This window comes from Diplodia corticola (assembly GCF_001883845.1).
Source record: "Diplodia corticola strain CBS 112549 chromosome Unknown scaffold4, whole genome shotgun sequence".
NCBI lineage: Eukaryota > Fungi > Ascomycota > Dothideomycetes > Botryosphaeriales > Botryosphaeriaceae > Diplodia > Diplodia corticola.
In genome coordinates this window covers 484,012-505,333 of record NW_017971483.1, presented here as the reverse complement: position 1 = coordinate 505,333, position 21,322 = coordinate 484,012, and the positions used below count along the sequence as shown (strand labels likewise).

The window sequence follows — 21,322 nt, the reverse complement described above, 5'->3', positions numbered from 1 at the left end:
GAGTGACGCCAGACAGACTGGCGCTCCTCCGGCCGCGCCAAACTCCGATCCTCAGTTCTGCCCTCCGCTTCCACACCCCACAACGCGCCTTCGCCGGCCCTCCTCGCCGACCGCTCGCTCAAGCGTGCCCTGGCCCGCCCTGCTCGAGTCCCGGCTCCTCAGCCCCTCGCGCTCCGCTACATTTCCTCGCCAGCCACTGCGCGCCGCTTCCGCGCACCTACACAGCCATGGCTGGCCAGCAGTTCGTCTTCGCCGAGGCCATCGTTGGCATGAAGCGAGCCGTCGCGCGATACGATGGTCAGCCCCTCCCGCGCATGCCACCAAGTTCGAGAGATCCTGTGGTCCTAACACTCGCCCCGGAATACAGCTTCTGACGAGGACGACTCGGCCACCGAAATCGCCCGCTCTGTCCAGCACAAGCTCAAGCGCAAAGCCCCACGATCGCACTCTATTCTGGACAACGGCCGTTTCATCTACAAGAAGGTGCGCTTCTAGCCTGAGCTTCGTCGGCTCATTGAGCTACTTCTAATAGACCTTCAGCCCAAAATCGACCACGCCGGCTACCAACGGCACATCATAGCTCGCAACCCTCCTCTGATTGACGAAGACGGTGACGAAATTGAAGACATTGACGACGATGAGTCTATTGACGGCTCACTGGCCGAGGACAATCCGTATGGAGACATCAGACTAGAGGGTGGGTATCCGCGTTACGGGCTGGCATGACAGCTCAGGGCTAACTGGGTTCTAGAGCTTCTTGCGCCTCTTACATCCGCCGCCGACCTAGCGACGCACCCATCCATGTCCATACCGTACTACTCAAACCATATTACGGAACTGGCGAACAATTCACGCGAGGTGCTCCAGAGGGAGGAGAAGAGTCTCTGGCGAGCAAAATCTATCATGCACAAGCTTCTCGGTGACGACACATGGCTTCCTGTGGGCTTGATGGAGACGGACTATGACCGAGAGGTCTTGAATGAGCCTATCCCCGCTGCAGCAGCCACTTCAGCGTCCGTGGGATCTATGGATGCGGACAAAGTCGAGCGGCAAGGCGCGAGCTGGGAGGATCCGGCGAAAACATCGGAAGACATCAACATGCAGGAGGCCCTTCAGCCCGCGGGAATCCAGCAGGCAGAGCTACAAGCACCGACCGGAGAGAGTGATGTACCCATGGCGAACGGCACCGAACGGCAAGATCGCGGCCCTACGCGCGGCGAATCGACCCAGCAAACGGAGGCCCAGCAGAATGCTCGGTCGAACGGCACGAACCATGACCTAAGTACGGACGCGCCAGGCCAGGTTGTCCACCAAAATGGCGCCCAGCAAAATGGTGCGGGCGGGGACAGACAAATGGCGAACGCCGATGCCCTCAAGCAAGAAGACCAGGGCGCATCTGCCGATAGCGCCGGGGACAGGATGCAAGTTGATATCGCCAACGGAACGGCAGAAGATGGCGGAAATGACGCGCAGTCGGACGACGGCGAAGACAGCAACAGCCAGCAAACGTCACACCGCATGACCACCCGCGCGCGACGTCGTGCGAACTCGCAAGCGTCTTCCGCTCCGGGATCGCCGCACACTTTGTCTCCCGGAGCTCCTGCAGAGCTGCCCGTCCACCCCTTGTTTGAGTTTCCGGTCGAAAACCTCGTGGACCGCGACATGGGCCTTCCGCAAAACGAGGCCGAGGACACGCGCACGTGGCTGCTCATGTATATCCAGAAGCAGGAGGAAGTGGTCAGACAGACGCGTGCGCTTTACATGGGGCTGATGAGAGCGGACCGCAAGCGCAAGATGGTGCTGAAGTGGGCCAAAGCTGAAGGCCATGTTGGAGAGATGAGTGACGGCGAGGACTGGGTGGACAAAGAGGAATGGGGCCTGACGGAGGACCTGGTGAAAGGCAAGGAAGACGAGGAAGAGGACGGAGCGGTGCAGGGCAAGAAGACGAGAGCAAGGCGGAGAGAGGAAAAGTAGAGGAATGGGCCAGGAGAGGATGGGCGGGAGTTATTATTGGATGCTCTCTGATTTTCCGGGGACCGGTGTTACTGGAGAGGGGCATTTACGGGCGGGGGGGCGTGCTGCATTTCTGTCTTTCCCTGGCGCGCGGCTTTCCTTGAGCATACCCGAACTAGCGAGGATCCAGCCTTGAATGCATTTGTTGGAATGAGCAGAGGTTTAGACGTGGCCGTGATGCGGCGGAGACGGCGGCAGAACGACCAGGCCGCACGGCCCGAGACGGCGCTAGCAGTACATAAGCGGGAAACTAGGGGCTGCACCGAGACCAAGCTCCAAGCTGTGCGCCGGGCTCCGTCTGCGCCATGGCAAGCTTCGTCACAAGCCAGCGGCCCGCATCACTCTGCGCTGCTCCTGAACACTAGAAACCATCCTGCCGCCTGCGCACTCTCGCTCCGCACCCGCCGTCCACTTCAAGCCACCCGTCGCTCTCACGCCCGTCGCTTGCGCTCGCACTTCTGCCCGCCGTCGGCTCCCATTGCGCTCAACGCCCTTCGCATCCGCCACAGCTCTCGCCGCTCCTCCATCCTGCGCTGCACAGTCTCCGAACCATCAACGCGCGCTGTCAGCCCTCCCGAGACTGGTTGGACCGGTTCCTCGCACGCAAGGGCTTATGCGCCTTGCTCGTAGACCTCTCCCCAGCGAGCGCTCGATGTCGATTGAATGCAACCTCTAAACCCATTTCTGCGCGCCTTCTTCCGCAGCACTCTCCCGGGGCAGTGCTCCCCCGCGCAACATCACGTATGCCGTCGCCCGCCTCCATGCGACTGCAAGATGCTGACTGTCGCCGCCCCAGGTCCTCCTTGTCCCCACCACAGACACCCTCCTCAACGCCAGAGACCGTGAGAGCCATGCCTTGTATGCCGACCTGTCCGGCTCCGAGGAGTTCCTCGCAAGCCACGTCCTGCGCGTGCCCGGCGGCATCCCGCCCGGTGCCAATGGCAAAGATACGTCGTTCCGCGAGAGTAGGGGGAAGGCGAAGCAGTACACCACCGCAAATGGGCGTACGGTGATAATCAAAGATACTTTCGTGTACAGCAATAAGGGTGCGTTCTCCACGGCGCGTCTGCGCTGCGCGATGCGCGCTGACATGGGCAGGCTTCAAATCTCTCAACCAGGCACAGCTTATGCACGACATCATCTACTACCCAGACAGTTTCGATGCCCAGCCTTGGTTGGTATATTACATCTCAAGGCCGCTTATCGGAGTGTACGAATCCTTACCCATAATACCCGCTCTGCCGGACGCGCCTTCGAAGCCGCTGCCGGCCGAGCCTGCAAACGGGACAAGTTCAAACACTTCATCCATGCCGCGGAAGAGGGAAGTGAAATCTTTTGCTGAGCTCTTGAACATGTTCCCCATGATTGCAAGGCAAATGCAGCCAGGTCTGGAGCGCCTGTTCAAGGAGTTCGGCAAAGAGTTCGAAAAGCCGCTCCCGCCCGTTCCATCCTCAAAACCGGCCAGCGTTTCCAGTCGCCGCAGCTCGATTTCCTCGGGCGTGAGCTTGCCACTTTCGTTACATAGCAGCTTGTCGAACGGAAGTGCGAAGATGCCCTCCACACTGGAAATTTACGACGAAGAGGATATGATGCGCCGCTCCCTGGAAACCGCTGTCACTGCCGCCATCGACCTCTTCCAGATGGTGGACAAGCAGCAACTGTCGAACTTGGGCGCAACGACCGATTTGACTGGCCCTATTGTGGAACGTATGATCGAGCGGTACGTCTGCGAGCAGTCCCACGAGACTATTCTGTTCCCAAGGATCTGCACGGTGCGGCGTTTCGACGATCTTGAACTGGAGTCGCGCGTGCGTCAAATGCAGGATTTGGACATCTCACAAGTCGGCATACCCATAGAGAATGGACAGCAAGGCAAACTGGAGCTGGCAGCTCGCTTGGCGAAAGGAGTCGAGATTTTCAAGAAGATGGGCACCGCTGGAAGTCCTCAGGAGATGCTGGACATTTTGCTAGCCACTCAGAAGCTTGTCACCATGCCAGAGCCTGCGAAGGAGCCGTCCTCGCGAGCAGGCGCGTCTTCTGACTCTCAATCCGAGAAGCAGGATGCCATGCTGACCATCAACGCTGACACGCTGGTCTCTCTGCTTTTGGTGGTCGTCATCCGCTCCTCGGTCCGACACCTCCAGGCGCGGTTGTCATACATGCGACATTTCATTTTCATCGATGACGTTGAGAGCGGAGAGATGGGCTACGCCTTGAGCACCTTCGAGGCTGTCCTGACCTATCTTGCAAGAGATTCGCATGGCCTGCGCAAAGCAAGCAAAAGGAACAAGCAGCTGTGGCAAGCCGCGAAGAACGGTGACATTGCGGGCATCCGAAACATTCTGGAGCCCGGCACGAAAGCCACTGAGGATGGCACTATGGATGAGGAGCCGGAAAACGCCGTGGACGACGTGGTTCCGCATGTTGATTCGGCGTGGTCCGAACTGCAGAACAATTCTCTGCATGGACGCAGTGTTGATGATTGGATGGGTAGCGGAGGCGGTGCGGTTCAGCCTGCTGATCAGACGCCGAATGGAACTTCATCCGGGTCGTTAGCGCACGTCTTTCCTTTCCAAAGAGCTCAAACACCGCCGCCGGAGCAGAGGCCGAAAATCAAGAAACGCGTATCAATGCAGCCGCGGAGTAGCTCAAGCTCTTCTGCTATATCGTTCGCGTCACGAAGTGATACCGTCATCTCTACGGGCAGCGGCCTTGAAGGGGACACTTCGATCGAAAAGGTCGCTCGCACGCAAGATCGGACTGGCCAATCCGTGCTAATGATGGCCATTGAGAAAGGGCAAGAGAAGTCGCTCAAGTATCTCCTAAGCCTTGAGGAATTCTACCCCTTCGAGGAGGTCATTTCTGATTGCAACAATGATGGCACAACTTTATTGAGCGCCGCAATTCAACAGACGAATACAGGAGTGGTCAACCTGCTCTTGGAGTACTTCGCGCGACATGTGCGCAGCGAGTACGCTCTTGCTGAGTACATTGCCCAGCAGGATTCTCAGGGCAGATGTGCGGGACACTATCTCTTCGATCAGCCGCTGCTGATCCCTAGGATCGGGCACCTTGTCCCGTGGAAGCTCAAAGACAAAAACGGCCAGACGCCGCTCTTCGCGCTTTGCCGGTCTTACGACCACCAGGAATACCGTTCGATGGTAGAGGCCGCCGTGGCAGCGGCGACGAGAGCACAGCACGATGGGCAGCCGCTTCACCTAGATGACCATATTGACAGCAAGGGTAATACTCTGCTTCACATCGTCAACGACCCGCATCTGGCGTTGAAGCTGCTGTACCACTGCGATGCAGATGCCAACGCCGCCAACGACAAGCAATTCACCCCTTTGATGGTTGCCAGCAAATATGGACGCACAGACCTTGTCCGAGTTCTATTCGGCGACCCCAGAGTGGATCTCAACGTAAAAGACACACGGGGTTTGACAGCGGTCGAGTTGGCCAAGGACGACGAAGTCCGCAATCGGATCGATGATCTGGTGCTCCTGTCAAGTCCTGCCGGTGCGGATGGCCGCACCACCACGGTCGTACGGTCGTACTTTGTCGAGGACGGCACCATCAGGATGGTACTGAAGTCTGGAGCGCCCAACGGCAGCAATTCCATTACAGTCACAACATGCCGCCGGTCCCTAGCTGATTTCGAGAACCTTGCCAAGTGGCTTTCTCAGGAGAATCCGGCTTCCTGGATACCGGCCGTCACTGGGTTTGCGACGCCTTTCCTCATTCCTTCCAAACCTTCGCGAGCTATTCTCAGGGACATCCAATTACGGCTCGACAGTTTTCTTAAGATCCTGCTCCAGCACCCGACCTTTTCGACCCACGAGATGGTATGGGAGTTCTTCCTCGTGCCCGACATGGACCAAGAAATGCTGGCCGAGCGAAGCAAACGCAAGGCAGAGAATCGCGTCGAGCAGGTCAAGGAGGAATACACGCCTCTCTTGGACGTCCGGGAAGTCGAATTGTTCGTACAGCACGCGCGCGAATCCGTCCGGGGCATGCACCACTCGGCCAAATCGGTGCTGCGGCGCACCAACAAGGTGCGCGCCGCGGCCGGCGACCTCATCGACGCGACGTCGATCTGCTCGGCGGCGCTGTCGTCGCTGGCGTACCTGCCGGACTCGCACAAGACGGCCTTCGACCGCTACGTCAAGACGCTCACGCAGATGGAGTCGAGCCCGCTCACGGGCTTCTACTACAACATGCACGCCATCAGCTCGACCATCCAGGCCATCCTCGCCGCGCTGTCGCGCCCGGGCACCATCGTCGGCGCCATGGGCCAGACGCAGAAGCAGATCGACCGGCACACGCTGTCGCTCCAGCGCAGCGGCCGCTGGCCCCTCGGCCTGCTGGACGACACGCGGCACCGCATGCAGCGCGAGGCGGCCGAGCGCGTCGACCGCAGCGTCATGGAGCTCGAGGGCTTGGGCAAGGAGCTCAAGTACACGCAGCAGACGGTCGCGGCGGAGCTGGCGGCGTGGCAGGACGCGCGCGTCAGGCAGGGCCGCAAAGCGTGCAGGGAGCTGGCGTCGCGGATGGTGGTGGTGGAGAAGGCGCGGCTGGAGAGCATGCGGAGGGCGATTCGCGGGCTGGGGTTCAGCGAGAGGAGGCGGATGAGCGCTGTCGAGGGGTTGAAGAGGGCGGCGAATGGGGTGATGAGGGATCCGGAGGACTTGGAGGACTTGTAGATGATGGATGGCGTTTATGATGATGATGATGGGATGGGATGGGATGTATGGGGTTTATTAGATGATGAAGATGAGATATACCTCTGGATGGGTAGAAACTCGATTATGCTTTCACGCGTCATGGCAAGGGCATTCTCTCCTGGCTGTTTCCGATGCGAAACGTAGTGATGATTTCATGTCACAAGGGAGGGCCAAGACTTGAGGCTGCATGGAAAGCTCGAGTCAAGGCGGCTCACGGCTCGGCTGGCTGCTGCCACATGCGCGGGCGATCCCAGACACAGTCCACGTTCATCTACAGCTTTCCACCGGTCCCAGGCTGCGACTACCTTTCGACTTCAACGCATCCGACCCACCGCGACTTATTATTGCTACGTACACAGTCTTGCCTCGAGGGACGCAATCCACTTCCCACCTCACTGTGCTTCTCTAACGAGACACTGCATTACAAGATGGTGAGCAGAATAATGCACATACCAGCCCCGCGCATCCATCCGCACCAACCCCACCATCGTGTCTCCCGCATCGCGACAGGCACAGCGCTCGCAGCTTCAATTCCACCGAAACACCCCCCCTCCCTTCAACCCCATTCGAACCCAACACTAACCACGGGCCGCCGTCGTCGCCGCCATGCAACAACAGGCCTCCGCCGCAGCACCCGTCTCGACGGAATCGAAGAAGCGCCTCGCGCTCGCCATCATCGACTTCCTCAACACGTCGACGCGCGACGGCACCCTCTCGGCCGAAGACAGCGAGTCGATCGAGATCGCGACCAACTGCATCGCCGAGTCCTTCCACGTCGACCCCTCGGACACGGCCGCCACCGCCGACGCCCTGGGCGGCCAAAACCTCGCCTCCATCTACTCCGTCTACGAAAAGCTCAAGGGCCGCACCACGCCCTCAACCGAAGGCGCCTCCTCCGCCAAAGAAGGCCGCCCGAGCACCCCTACCGCCACCACCACAGCCTCCGCATCCGCATCCGCATCCACCAGCGGCGCAGCCGACAGCAAAAAAACCGAAGCCGAGCGCCTCAAGGGCCTCGGCAACGCCGCCATGCAGAAAAAGGACTACGACACGGCCATCGCCTTCTACACGCAGGCCCTCGACCTCGTCCCCCTCAACCCCATCTACCTGTCCAACCGCGCCGCCGCCTACTCGGGCGCCTCGCGCCACCGCGACGCCCGCCAGGACGCCGAGATGGCCACCGCCGCCGACCCGGCTTACACCAAGGCGTGGTCGCGCCTGGGGCTCGCGCGCTACGCGCTCGGCGACGCCAAGGGCAGCATGGAGGCGTACGAGCAGGGCATCCGCGCCGAGGGCAACGGCGGCAGCGATGCGATGAAGCGCGGGTACGAGACGGCGAAGAGGAGGGTCGAGGAGGAGGGAGGCGGGGCGGCTGCTAGGTCGGCGAGCCCGCCGGGTGGTGGTGCCGGTGGTGGTGGTGGCATGCCCGATCTGTCGTCGTTGGCTAGCATGCTGGGTGGAGGCGGCGGCGGCGGTCAGGGTGGGCAGGGTGGCGGCGGGATGCCCGATTTTGGCGCCCTCATGAATAACCCCATGCTTCGCCAGATGGCACAGAATGTCATGAGCAACCCCCAGATGATGCAGAACATGCTCAGCAACCCCCGTCTGCGCGAGATGGCTGAGCAGTTCGGCGGTGGCGGTGGTGGAGCTGGAGCTGGAGCTGGTGCTGGTGCTCAGGGTGGTGCTGGTGCCGGTGCTGGTGGTGGCGGCGGCGGCATGCCCGACTTCAGCCAGATGATGCAGGATCCGAGCATCATGGAGATGTGAGTGATGAACCCACCCTCGTTTTTCAAATCCAAGGGTAGAATATGCTGACGTCGAGACAACAACAGGGCAAGGAACCTCATGGGCGGCGGCGGCGGCGGCGGCGCTCCTGGTGGTGGCGCCGGTGGTGCAGGCGCCGGTCGCGGTGCTGGCGGCCAGTAGACCATGGGCAGAGCTAGAGTATAAGGAAAAGAAAAGAAAGGAAAAATAAGACAGAAAAAGAAAGCGGGAAAAGAGGAGGAGGACGAGGACGAGGAGGAGACAGAGTCCATGGACATACCATGTTCCGGCCTCCTCTATACTATCTCTCTGTCTCTCTCCTTTCACATTCACTTCTTCTTTTCCATTCTTCTACTTCTTCCTCAATTCAGTCACATGCCTATTTTTCCTTCCGCTTCTTCACAAGGGATGGACGATGGTTGAAGATGGAATGCTCCTTCTCTGTTTCCTGTTTGTTTGTTTGTTTTTTCAGACGATGAATGATACCACGCAGTGAAGCTGGTTTCGTGTGGAAGGTTTCTGGGGTTTATTTTTTTCTTAGAGGATAAGCGGCGGTAGTAAACAGCAACAGCATCAGAAGCGGCTGCGACAGCAGCAGCAGCAGCTGAAAACCACGGTAGTTATGATATGTAGTCGGTCGAGCGAGTACCTACTGAGTAAAAGAGAGTGCTGGATACCTTGGACCACACCGTGTTGAGGGATTGACTGCTGTATCCATGAGGACATGTGATAGTCACACCTGGAACCTAACGGGGGAAAATCTTGCGTCATCATCTTCCGACGCTGAATTTTGATATCTTCTTCACATGCAATGATCTGGGCGAAAGGGTGGTCTGCTAATGAATAAATTTTCATCATCTACGTCGGAATAGGAAAAGGTCGTCGACGCAACTAGTTTTTGGTGTAAAGTCTATCTACTTTTGTTTCGTGAAGGGGAGAATGAAGCAAGAGAATTGTTGAAATCATCATCATCGCTGTGGGTATTGCTCTCTACGCACCTCACACCGTGTGCGAGGGCGTCAATGCCGCGGGTTCACCACGCCCGCGAGCCAAAATTCTGTCCGAGTCAAGCCCTTCTTGCAAAAAAAAAGGAAAAACCGAAAGTTCCCGGTTTACCAAGCTGTGTCCATCGCCCATGGGTCGCCGACCTCGCAATTGCCGTCACAGATCAGGCAATCGTGGCCGAAGCTGTCACTGCTGCAGCCGCCCCAGCTGGCCTCGCTCATAGACTCAAAGGAGTCATCTGAGGTGGCAGAGGTGGAAGAAGAGGTGGGCGACGAAGGTGATGTTAGGCCAGGTTCATCTTCCACAGGCCATCCCCTAAATAATGGCCCTGATCGATCGCAACTCCTTTCTTCTTCGCCTTGATTTCCGAGGTTCCCACTTTTAAAGGGCCCACAAGGCAGGCATTGTCCTTTCCCTCCGCTTCCACGACCACCACTTCCCCCGCCGGTACATCTTCGCTCCCGTATCGTATTGTGTCGTCCGAGTCGTTTGGGGCCTGGGCGTTTGGGAGACGGCCACCGGGGCTAGTGAGACCGGGCGCCATGAGCGAGGCGCCCGAAAGGACGAAACGGATGGCACCGCGATCGATGCGGACGCGCTTGAAGCAAGCAGGGTACTTGTGGACGAGGGAGAGGTGCGGGATCAGGGGATCGTCCATGTGCTGGTAGAAGAGAGGAACGTTGTTGAGGGAATAGAGCGAGACACGGTCAGGCCTGCCACGTGTGTCATATGTCAGCTCGTTCTATATGTGGGTCGAGGTGGTGCGAAAAAGATGACGGTGAGGCTCGGACGGTCTGATTAGATCAAGTTTGAAATCCTCAACGACTCGATCCCGGTTAGCTCCAGCCTGACGAACACAGAAGACTGAGCTTCTGGTTGCAGAGCTGGAAAACCGAAGTTGTGGAGCGATTTGAAGTGTCTAGGAGCTCTTTGTATCGTCACTCCGAGGTGCCAGGCTGGGATGCAGCCCCGTCACGGGCGAGGCGGTGGTGTGAGTCAGGCAACAGCTTGAGCTGGCGCGAGCACCCGTGGAGGGTTGAAGGCGGGAAAAACGAGGGCAGATAAGCAAACAACGTACAGCTTGACCAGGTCCAGTTGCTCCTTCTTGGGTATTATGGTGTCGAGGTACGGCTCGAGCAGCGGGTACTGCTCAGCCACCTTGGACCGGATGCCGCGCTGGACGGACGACTTGACCTTGGTCTTGGAGCCGACAGACAGGCTGCACGAAGCTCTGGGTCAGCATTGAGGCAGGATTCGAGGCGTGATCGGAAGATGCGCACTCTTTCTTGAACATTTTGGCGTCGGGTTTGGTGTAGCAGCGTGGTGAGGGCGAGAGTTGTTTGGAGAAGGAGGGGCTGAGGGCTGCGAGCGATGATCGGTGATGGAAGGTAGGCCCCACGTAGGTTGGGCTGACGTTCTAGCGCGGGGCTGCGTTGGCCCGGCCGCGTCATTGGCTGCAGAAAGACGTGGCCTGCAGCTTGACGACATGGCAGCCAGAAATCCGCGGGCTAGCCCCGAAGCAGGCCGCTCTCGCTGCAGCTATCACACTGCTGTATCATCCCACGCGCCCGGCGTGGCTGTGCGCCGCCAATCAGCGGCCGGCGCCGTCTAGCGCTCAATCTGGACCTCTTGTGCTGCGTTCCCTGCAGCCGCCGCTGCCGTGTGCGCTCATTCCGGCGGAAAGATTTTCTGGCCATGTTCCGTTCTTCTCCACAGCCGCATGCTCTGCGTCCACTCGGCAACATGCACGAGCTGCTGCCCTCCGCTGTGCCGCCATCCCTGCGCGACTTTTGCTGCCGTGTCTATGATCAACGGCCCCGTTCATTCTTCCGGTTGCGAGGCTACGAGTCCCTTGGGCTACCGTATAGAGCTAGCCTCGCAGCGGCGGGATCCCTTGCGCCCGAGTCGCTGAGCTCTTCGTCCAGACGGGCATAGCGTCCTTTTTTCTACTCTTTCGCACCTTGATGTATGCCTCCTCCCGCTCGTGCGTTGCTACAGTATTCAGAATCTCGACCGCGGGTCCCCAGTGCCGATACGTCAGTCATGCATCATGCCATGCCACACGGCAACCAGACTAGGCAGTTGAAACGTCGGTGGTACGAGTGGGCTGGGCCTAGTCTTGGCCATGGGTACCTATGCACTTCGCGTCCGGATAAATGCTATGCTGCCGAGATCAGCGCACCGCTCGAACGTTCATCACGTAGTCTGCACCGCGGATCCAACCGTCCCGCCACTTTTCTTCTCTCTATCACATATTCTCCGTGATCTGCAATAGTATTGCTCATGCTCCGAGCAGTCACGAGATGGTAGTTCCCGTGGACGAATCGAGGCTTCAGGTCAAGGATTCTCTCCTGTCGAGTTCATACTGTAGTCACGAACTTGACAACCTTCTAAATGTGCGGCTACAACCAACCACTATATCGAGTGCAGAGCTTATATCCACTTGGATTGGAGTGTTGACCTAGCCACACCGTATCCATGCTGCATAGATGGAATTAGAACACAAGTCTCTGGAGGATGGCAACGTTTGGTCAACGGCGTTAAACACTGTCACTTTACTGCTTCGTTCATCTGACATGCGGAATATCATCCATCATCCCCCTTTAGATCTTTGTCCTGCAACCGCCTTTCCTCAGCGCGGAGCCAGAAGCCAGATTGGAAACCCTCTCCATCTGCTCGTTTGAGTATTTCATATATTCACCCGCCTTCGCCTTCTGGAATCCTCTCCTCTCCCATTCCTCAAACTCCTCCAAGCCCACTTCATGGAACGGAACCCCCAAATCCTTCGACACCCTATCCTCCCAAAGCCACCAGTGAACCGGACTCACCTCGTCCTTCGACGGCGCCGCCCCAGGCTCGAAGAAAATCTCCATGGCCCTCTCCTCCACTGCCTCACGCTCCATCATCACCATCTCCTCCTGCCACCAACTCCGATTCACCGGCTTCCCCGTCGGCCTGATCCACTGCTCACACTTCCTCCAATCCAGCCGATACCCCGCCCTATCCCACGTCGGCGGCATCTCCCGCGGGCCCCTCGCCACACACAGATAAATGCAATGAAAGAGATAGTCCTCATCCCTCAGCGGCCTCTCCTCCTCCCACCTCTCATACGCCGGGTTCTTGCGGCGCCCGATCCGCCTCGGCGGCGCGTCCACCCGCCGGGCCCTGCCCTCCCTCACCGCGCCCCTCGTCGGCGACCAGCGGATGTCCGACAGGTTGCTGTAGTCGGCGTCGCGCACGTTGGGCCACTCGGCCGGGTCGCCGCGCGACGGGACGGGCGCCGCGCCGAGCTCGTTGGCCTCGCGCGCGTTGACGATGCGGCCGGGCGAGGGGCGGCGGTCGAGCGGCGTCGTGGATGGTGCGTCTGGCGGCAGCGGCCGCCGCGGCGGAAACTGCGGAGGAGGAGTGCTCGGCCGATCGGTTTTGCCTGCTCTTCCTCCTCTTATTTCTGCTATCGCCGACTCCATGGCTGAGGTGGAGAAGGCGTTCGTGCTGGGCCGCTTCTTGTCCTCCGTGTCGATGTCTTCCCATTCGCTACCGTCTGACTGCGGCTCCGACGGCTCGGTGTGGTAGCCTTCTGGCTCTTTGCTCGTGATTTTGCTGCCGGGCCGGTCCTCATCCTCCGTGTCGACGTCTTCCCATTCGCTACTGGCGTCTGACTGTGGCTCCGACGGCTCGTTGTGGCATCCTTCTAGCTCTTTGCTCGTGATTTCGCTGCTGTTCGAGTGGGCCGTCCCGCTGCGCGCTTGGGCGTTGCGCTGGGTAGCGGTCGACTGCTGTCCAGAGTTGTTGTTTCCGGCCCGTGAGCCGCCGGCCTGGACATTGTCCTGCACAGATACACGCTTTCCGCTACGGAGCTCGACCATGACGGGTTGTATTGACTGGTGAAGCGGACTAGATATTTTGACGCGTGCACGAATGTGCTGAGATGATCTCTTGTCTTTTGTTGTTATCTGCTGCGCGGGGAAGCGCATGGAAGGTCGTTCACAGACCTCACCGCCTACAATGACGTAAGCCGGAATTATCCACGCTAGGAACGCGACCTCACGTGATATCAGTCTTTTCTGCAATCAGACACTGATATAGAAGCGCGTTGCGAAATGATTGAGCTCACTTCTATCTGGGTTAAGTTGGGGTTGAAATCTACGTCCTGATGAACATGTGCAGCCGTTAGCTCACATCTCTGTCCGGACATCGTCTTCGGCTTCGGCTGGAGAATGGCTCCAAAAGCTTACGTCTACTACGTCTGGACGATTGCTTCCACTGCCTAGGCAAGAGGGCTCAGGTTTTCTGCAACTCACTTTGTCTCTAAAATCGTGTCTATTCCATTTCGCTATCTCGGTATCATTGATTCAAAGGTGTTCCGCACTTCACCGGCGTCTCTTTGGCTCCGTCGAAACCCAGGTTGACCATTGTGAGAGTCCGTCCTTCCCCGACGCCGACAAAATGCCTACGAGCCCTCGCCCAGGCTCTGTATACATCCCGGAACGCCCGCATCCCGAAATTCGTTTATGGTTGAAAGGGAAAAAGTGGGGAAAAAGTTTATAGCTGCTGCTCTCTTGCCACTAGAGTTGCCTCGTAGCCCTCCACCTCCTCGTCCATGTCATCCAAGTCACCCTCGTCGTCCTCATCCTCAAACCCAACCTCGACGCCGCTCTTCCTCAGTCGTAGCTTCATGTCTTCCCTGCGGTCATCTTGCCATCGCTGCAGAGCCGCGGCAGCGTGCACCCTGAAGCCGAAAACACGAGGCTCGTAGCGGCGTTGGAACTTGGGCGGCAGCATGGCCGGGTAGACCTGGAAGAGGATGTTGTGAAACGAAGTGCCAAAGTAGGCGCCATCGATGGAGGCATGGCGAGATGACTTGGGGTTGTAGAGATCCTCGCAACGGGCGCAGTACAGCTTGACCGGTGACGTGTTGGGTATGTCAGATTGTCCCATGGGCAGCAGCGGCTGAGCGTCGCACATCACGCGTGGGCACTTTCCGAAGTCGGCCTTCTTGAACTTTTCGAGCTGGTTTCCGGTCAGCAGGGAAGCGTCTACCAGCAGGCGATACTATGCGCAACTCACCATCTTGGCCAGTCCGCGTGTAGTGACAATGTACCGGGCATGCACCAAGCCGTAGAGGTGCCTTGCAGATTTCTCGATTGCCTCCCTCATCTCATCATCACAGTCGAGATCGAAGACATCCGTAACCAGATCGAGGGCATATTGATAGTACTGAACCTCGGTATTCAGGCCTGTCAGGTTGAACCGGTCGGTGAGGTACTCTTCGTCGATTTCGCAGAAATACTCGTTACCGCGGGAGGAGATGAACTATACGAGTCGAATTAGCAGGCGGCTCTTAACACATTTGAGTGGTAACGAGCCGTATTCGAAAGCGGCGCGTATCGAAGATAGAATGCGCCCTCTGCGCATGGGGCTATAAAGCTGTGGTTTCCAAGGTTTCCAGGTACTACGGCCCATCTGCTGTTTGGGAACATGGAATCGTAATTAGAACTTCTGGAAGAATGATGGATCGAGGTTCTTGCGGTTGATCGGTTCCATCCTGTGGGGAGTTCAAGAGGCTCGCGCTCAAAGCGATTACTGCGCCGGGAGCCTGCCCACATGCTTGTGTCCCACACCGGCTCGCGTCTGAGACAAGGTCGTTTGAATGCGGTGTTTGCGTCCCCAGTGGTGCTAGAGCTCGGTCGCGGCCGGGTTGTGCGCTCTTGGACACCGTAGGAGGTTGACATGATCGGTGGTAGGGCCTGGCGGGAGGTCGCAGGTCGGGCGGTAGAGCGCAGGCGTCGTGGGAGATGTTCGAGAGTCCGGACGGGAGGGCGCAAAGGACAAAGACGGCAAGGGAAATGCACCTACCCAATCGCGCCAATAGCTGGTGTAGTCACTGTCGGTCTCGCTGTTGAAGTCGTCCATGGCTGCTGCCGACTTGCGGGCGGTGGAGAGGTTGGTGGGGCAGAAGGACCCAAGGACGCGTCAAGCTAATGCGCGCAAGGGTTGCTGAGAGGGTCGGGGAATATTGAAGGGCGGAAGGCACTATGCGCGAGACCGGGGGCTGGTTCAGGGACTTTGGTATGGCAGTGACAAGTTGAAGTGGGATGTCGATCCCACAGCCCATGTGTTGCCGGCCGGCCTTGGCATGCTGCCTGGCGGAGCCTCATCCAAGGCGTCTGTGCACCGCGACAAGTTCTTGCCGTTTAAGGCACGACTACCACGCTTTCAGTTGCGAATGATCCGAGTCAGTGCCAGCTTTCGGGAACTGGTTGCGGTAGTCAAGGCATTGGCCTTGTGCTTTTTTTCGATTTTTTTTTCTGCGACAGAAGGAGCATCGCAGTCATACAAAAAAGCCTTTCGGGAAATTTAGTCCCTCTACCGATCACTAGTGTTCCACGACACTAAATTCTAGTCCACCTCAAGCAGCAGCACACAGCAGCTCCGCTCTCCGCCATGGGGATCATCAGATATAGTATTGAAGTTCCAGCGAAACCCTCTCTACACTTCTGGTTTTTAACTGTATACACCCAGAAATCGTACAACGAAAAGTGTTGAAGCAGCTGTCCCATCTCGTCTATTTGTTCTTCGACCGCCTCTTGCCCTGGTTCCTGACGCGGTCCTGCACAAGCCACTTGTTCGGGTTCCTGGCTTTGCGGGTCTTGTATCCACCTTTGGCCTATCAACGTAGTTAGCAAACATTTGTCTTACAAGACTGGCCGAAGATCTCAACTTACTGGCACACCCCAAGGGCTGACAGGGTGAACGTTACCCTTGGATTTACCTCTACCACCACCGTGGGGGTGATCAGCCGCGTTCATGGCCAAACCTCTCACCGAAGGTCTTCTGCCCAACCACCGCGATCTACCGGCCTTTCCGAGCTGCCTGAAGTGGTGATGGGTGTTACTAGCCACTCCAATGGTGGCGCAAGCATCCTTATCGCATCTCCTCAGCTCGCCGCTCTGCAGACGAACTGTAACGTCCTTGATCTTCTTGCCCACCTCGCCCTTAGAAATCACCGTCGCATACGTGCCGGCGCTGCGGCAGAACACTGCCCTCTTGTTCTTCGTCGATCCCACGCAGAAGACCTGGGTACCGAGCGGCACCATGTGAAGAGGTAAACAGTTGCCGCGGAAAGCGGTCTTGGCCGCAAGCATACCGGGATCAACAGTGCCACCCATGGACAGGATCAGAGCGCGAGGAATGCCAGACAAGAAGCTCTCGATCACGTCGCCTTCCCTCATGCCCTCGGGTGCGATGATGTAGCTCAGATTCTTGGTCTCCTCGTGCTTGAGCAGTGCAATGTGTGCGCTGCGGTTGGGATCGTATTCGATACGCAGCACACGCTGTTTGCCGGGCTCACTGCGCTTGAAGTCGACAACGCGTACCCTCCGCTTGTGACCGCCTCCGCGGTGTCTTACTGTGACCCTACCAGTGACATTCCTACCCCCCTTCGCTTGGCCGGTTTTCGCAAACGTGAGCGTTTTAACCGGCCGTCCTTTCCAGAGATGGTCGTTGATGGGACGTCTCAAGTGGCGCAAGCCTGGTGTTCTCGGCTTATAGGTCTTCAGTTGGATAACGTTGCTTTGCCGTCTTGGAGCATTGGTCTGCTCGAATTGCGTTTCGGGGGTGGCCACACGCGGCTGCACAGGGTTCTTGGAGGGAGCGGTGCGAGCGGTGGCCGCGGCAGCGGCGTAGGTGCGCATCGAAGCTGCGAGGGTGGCAGTGAGGCCTGCCGGCCGCAGGGCAGCCAGAGGTGGCAGCATTTGTGGTCGGAGGCGTTTTCGCAATCGTCTACCGGGCCATTGGAGGAGTACGGTGAGGGGCGGGATCGGTGTTAGCTCGCGCTGGATGGGGAGCAACTGGTGGGCTGGGTGAGATGTCGAGAAATCCGCGCGCCGTCGCTTTGGCGCTAGGCCGCATGGAGCACTACGGCGTTCTGCAGCCCGTCCCCAAGAACGCTGCCTGACCGCCATGCTTGACCAGCAACGTCATAGCAGCAATCCTCAACGGGCGGCGCGTGTCTGCAAGCGTGCGGGCATTTGGGTCTCGACGCGCCTGAATCTGCATCGCGCATGTGCACCGTGGTTCCGGTCGCGTGTGGCTTCGCTTTTGGCCTTTGCCGGCCGCCGCACTACGGTTGCCCGGGCGCGATCTGACGTCCTCGACCGCACGTCCCGCACCAGCGCCAAGGCTGTCAAGTCGCGCTAAGTAAGCCGACAGCATAACAAACTCGCTTTCCACCACAGCGACTTCCTCCAATACTCCCCTCCGCTAGCCGGCCCCACGCAACGCAACCACGCCCAGCTGCCTCTCGGTTGCACTCTCGCGACGTCCGTCCTTCGCTGCACGTCGGTCGCGCTTTTGCATCGACATCTCCTCGGCCCCCCCGCGTGACAGTCGCCCTGCCGCTGCTACCCACCACGATACCTTTCCAGCGTTTACAGGTATTGCATGCTCCCCGCATTTCACCCAACACCTGCTGGATCACCACCTACCCTCGCCGATACAGCTACCGTCGTAACGATAGATGTGCGTCGTGCTGCCGATGATTGTGTTGGCTGTGTTGCGGGATCCGGCAATGCTAACCTCGGGCCCGTCAACAGACCCTATCCACAACACCCACGTCCGTTCGAGGCTACCGTCTTAGCATTGCAATAGCTACGATATCTAGAGATTCCCAATTGCACTAACCTTGCTTTAATTCATCACAATGCCTCCTGTAAGTGCCTCTCAGCCCATGTAAACAAACATCATGACTCGGATCCACCATGAGCTACGACATCACACATCAACACGTCAATCACGTCACCTCTAACCATCTCTTCCAGGCACGACCAGCCACTCGTCGCAACGTCACGAACGAGAATGACGAAAACGCGGGAACGACACGTCTGACGCGCGCCAAGGCTGCCGCGTTGACGTCGTCGCACGAGGCCTCTGCTGCCGACCCCCCAAAGAAGGCCCCAACCAAGAAGACCACGGCCGGTACTACGGCTACTCGCAAGAGGAACGCGCTGGGTGATGTCACGAACGCGAAGGGTGAGGTTGCCGATGCGAAGGGCGGAAAGGAGGGCAAGGAGGCCAAGAAGCCGTTGACGGCTAAGCGTGGTGCCGTCGCTCAGGCTGCTGCTCCCACTGGCGTCACGAAGGCTTCTAAGACGACGACGCGTTCGGTTCTCGGTCCCAAGGAGAAGGCTCCGATCAAGCGCCCTGTTAGCAGTACTGCTACTGTTGGTGGCGCGACCAAGAAGCGCGTCACGACCGCGACCAAGGAGACGATCAAGGAGGAGGAAGCCCCCGCCAGCGAGAATGTCGCTCCCACGAAGCAGACTCTGAAGTCCAAGACGGAGGTCAAGGTTGCTGAACCGATTGTCGAAGCCCCCGCCAAGCCTGAACCCGCTCCTACCAAGGCCGTTCCCGAAGTGAAGGAAATCCTGAACGAGAAGTACGACGAGGTTCCCGAGATCCCTGACCTGGATGAGGAAGACGCCAATGACCCTCTGATGGTGTCTGAGTACGTGTGCGAAATCTTTGATTACCTGAAGGAATTGGAGATCGCCACCATGGCCAACCCCGACTACATGGACAACCAGTCTGAGCTTGAGTGGAAAATGCGTGGTATCCTGGTCGACTGGCTGCTGGAGGTCCACACTCGCTTCCGCCTTCTCCCGGAGACCCTCTTCCTGGCCGTGAACATCATCGACCGTTTCCTCTCTCGCAAGGTGGTCCAGCTCGACCGTCTCCAGCTCGTCGGTGTCACTGCCATGTTCATCGCTTCCAAGTACGAGGAGGTCCTGTCGCCTCACGTTCAGAACTTCCGTCACGTCGCTGATGATGGCTTCACTGAGGACGAAATCCTGAGTGCTGAGCGTTTCGTCCTTGCTGCGCTGGACTACGACCTGAGCTATCCCAACCCGATGAACTTCCTCCGCAGGATATCCAAGGCCGACAACTACGACATCCAGACGCGTACGCTTGGCAAGTACCTGCTGGAAATCAGCTGCCTCGACCACCGTTTCATCGAGTACCCTCCCAGTCAGATCTCTGCCGCCGCCATGTACCTGTCACGCCTGGTTCTCGACCGTGGTGAGTGGGATGCCGTCCTTGCTCACTACGCCGGTTACACCGAGGAGGAGATCAAGCCTGTCCTTGACCTCATGATCGACTACCTCAAGGCACCCGTCGTCCACGAGGCCTTCTTCAAGAAGTACGCCAGCAAGAAGTTCCTCAAGGGTAAGTTGTTCCACGCGTGCGACCAATGCATAGCAATGCTGACATGTTTTGCAGCCTCGATTGTCCTTCGCCAGTGGGCCAAGAAGTACTGCGTGGAGCCGGCCAGCACGTCGAAGGAGGCGAAGCCTAGCAAGCTTCCCAAGGCCGTGTAAGGCAAGCCTCTCCTTCTCACGTTTAGTGCTCATGAAGATCGACGAACACAACACCATGGGCAGGCCTTGGGCCCGGTGGTGCGGGCCATGCATTGTGGCTACTTCTATTCATCATCGGCGTAACGGATCGGTCGGGTCTGAATTGTCTATTCACTTGATGCAGAAGGCTGGCGGGCGTAATTACGGGGCGCAATATGGGCTGCTCTTTATTTTCTGGATAAAAACCCGTTCTGGCTATGTCTAGGGTAGATCTCAGCGGCGAGCAGGCAAGCCAAGCCAACACATCGGTGGTCATTCATAGCAATGGTTACCCGTGTCAGACTTAGTACTTCTTTCTAGTCTCGAAACGGGTATGGGTGGGAGGCAACGCTGCCTGCTGGCCGGCTGCGGGTCATGTAAACTCTTACTGAAATGGGGAACCTCTTCTCGGGATTTGTATTATGCACGGTGTGCTTGGGGTTCGCAATGGCTTTCCGCTCCGGCGAGATGGCGGATGGATTTTCATTTTGGCTGTGCCATGTTCTTGAGACGGATGGGCGAGGGTGGAGATGTGGATAGCCAGGTGCTCCGCTTTCCCACCAACACGGGAGAGCATGACGATACGATTTCTTCTTATTGGATCAATCGAAACTGTTTTCCATTCTTCAATCCTTTTGGAAGAGAAGAGAAGAGAAGAGCAAACGGGCACTACCTATTGCCCCAGCCCCCTCCCCAGCGCCATCGCGTGTCGGATTATTGCAGCACGCACGCGCGTGCTTCGGCAGGGAATGAATGATGCATGCAGTCCTCCTCCGTTCAGCCTTCTCGCGAGCGCGTCACGAACACCTCGCGACCACGAAACTCGCTCGAAACCCACAGACCATCTCACCACAATCCGCTGTGCGCCGGCGCCGGCGCCACCGCCCGCTCCCCACGCTGCAAGGGTAGTAGATACATGATAGGGCAGGCACTTGTTGTTTGTTGTTGTAAACAAACCCCCACCCCCCAAAGAAAAAACACGGTCGCGACACGAGCCCTCCACGTACACACGCGCGTCGTCGTCAGCATTGTTCGATCGGGAGATCAGTGTGTGTAAACAAACAGACACAAAGACCTTAGACTGGACCGCCCGTCCACCTCGTGGGAGGACGGAGAGGAGTCAGTGTGTGGCTTTGACCGGACGGACGGCGTTAAACTCTTCAAGGCAAAGAGGTGCAAGCCACCACCCATGACAAAAAAGCAGGATCTTGGTGTCAGAGTAGGTGTGAGCGCGTGTGTGTGGTCGCCCACACCCCCACTTTTGGCTGGCTGCCGTCTTTCTCTTTCCCCCGCAAGCAACAAGTCTACCTAGTCAAGGTGCGCGCGCGCGCGTTCGGTCTTCTTCCCTGACGACGGACGGACGGACGAACTGGTGTTTTTTTTTGTTTTCCCGTTTTTTCCCCTCCCCCCTTCCCCCTTCCC

General features: G+C 58.2%; 8 protein-coding genes across 8 annotated transcripts; 4 read left to right on the top strand and 4 right to left on the bottom strand.

Moving 5' to 3' along the window:
• Positions 1–227: 227 nt before the first annotated feature.
• On the top strand, positions 228–1,974 carry BKCO1_4000146 (rxt2-like protein; the record flags this gene model as incomplete). Its single annotated transcript, XM_020275567.1, has 4 exons — positions 228–297; positions 368–483; positions 541–697; positions 752–1,974. 4 exons carry the CDS (start codon positions 228–230, stop codon positions 1,972–1,974), a joined length of 1,566 nt encoding a protein of 521 aa, XP_020134388.1.
• A 702-nt stretch (positions 1,975–2,676) lies between these two features.
• BKCO1_4000145 (vps9 domain-containing protein) lies at positions 2,677–6,716 on the top strand (the record flags this gene model as incomplete). The annotated part of the gene is made up of 3 exons (XM_020275566.1): positions 2,677–2,754; positions 2,810–3,059; positions 3,112–6,716. 3 exons carry the CDS (start codon positions 2,677–2,679, stop codon positions 6,714–6,716), a joined length of 3,933 nt encoding a protein of 1,310 aa, XP_020134391.1.
• Positions 6,717–7,343: 627 nt separating this feature from the next.
• On the top strand, positions 7,344–8,663 carry BKCO1_4000144 (hsc70 cochaperone; the record flags this gene model as incomplete). The annotated part of the gene is made up of 2 exons (XM_020275565.1): positions 7,344–8,500; positions 8,570–8,663. 2 exons carry the CDS (start codon positions 7,344–7,346, stop codon positions 8,661–8,663), a joined length of 1,251 nt encoding a protein of 416 aa, XP_020134390.1.
• Positions 8,664–9,789: 1,126 nt separating this feature from the next.
• On the bottom strand, positions 9,790–10,800 carry BKCO1_4000143 (pua domain-containing protein; the record flags this gene model as incomplete). Its single annotated transcript, XM_020275564.1, has 3 exons — positions 9,790–10,219; positions 10,585–10,725; positions 10,787–10,800. 3 exons carry the CDS (start codon positions 10,798–10,800, stop codon positions 9,790–9,792), a joined length of 585 nt encoding a protein of 194 aa, XP_020134385.1.
• A 1,309-nt stretch (positions 10,801–12,109) lies between these two features.
• BKCO1_4000142 (nardilysin) lies at positions 12,110–13,372 on the bottom strand (the record flags this gene model as incomplete). Its single annotated transcript, XM_020275563.1, has 1 exon — positions 12,110–13,372. One exon carries the CDS (start codon positions 13,370–13,372, stop codon positions 12,110–12,112), a length of 1,263 nt encoding a protein of 420 aa, XP_020134384.1.
• Positions 13,373–14,048: 676 nt separating this feature from the next.
• Positions 14,049–15,419, bottom strand: BKCO1_4000141 (casein kinase ii subunit beta-2; the record flags this gene model as incomplete). The annotated part of the gene is made up of 3 exons (XM_020275562.1): positions 14,049–14,516; positions 14,574–14,819; positions 15,363–15,419. The coding sequence occupies 3 exons, from the start codon at positions 15,417–15,419 to the stop codon at positions 14,049–14,051; spliced, it is 771 nt and encodes a 256-aa protein (XP_020134387.1).
• A 652-nt stretch (positions 15,420–16,071) lies between these two features.
• Positions 16,072–17,260, bottom strand: BKCO1_4000140 (50s ribosomal protein l2; the record flags this gene model as incomplete). The annotated part of the gene is made up of 2 exons (XM_020275561.1): positions 16,072–16,173; positions 16,232–17,260. 2 exons carry the CDS (start codon positions 17,258–17,260, stop codon positions 16,072–16,074), a joined length of 1,131 nt encoding a protein of 376 aa, XP_020134386.1.
• A 1,005-nt stretch (positions 17,261–18,265) lies between these two features.
• On the top strand, positions 18,266–19,882 carry BKCO1_4000139 (g2 mitotic-specific cyclin-b; the record flags this gene model as incomplete). Its single annotated transcript, XM_020275559.1, has 2 exons — positions 18,266–19,730; positions 19,785–19,882. The coding sequence occupies 2 exons, from the start codon at positions 18,266–18,268 to the stop codon at positions 19,880–19,882; spliced, it is 1,563 nt and encodes a 520-aa protein (XP_020134261.1).
• Positions 19,883–21,322: the final 1,440 nt, after the last annotated feature.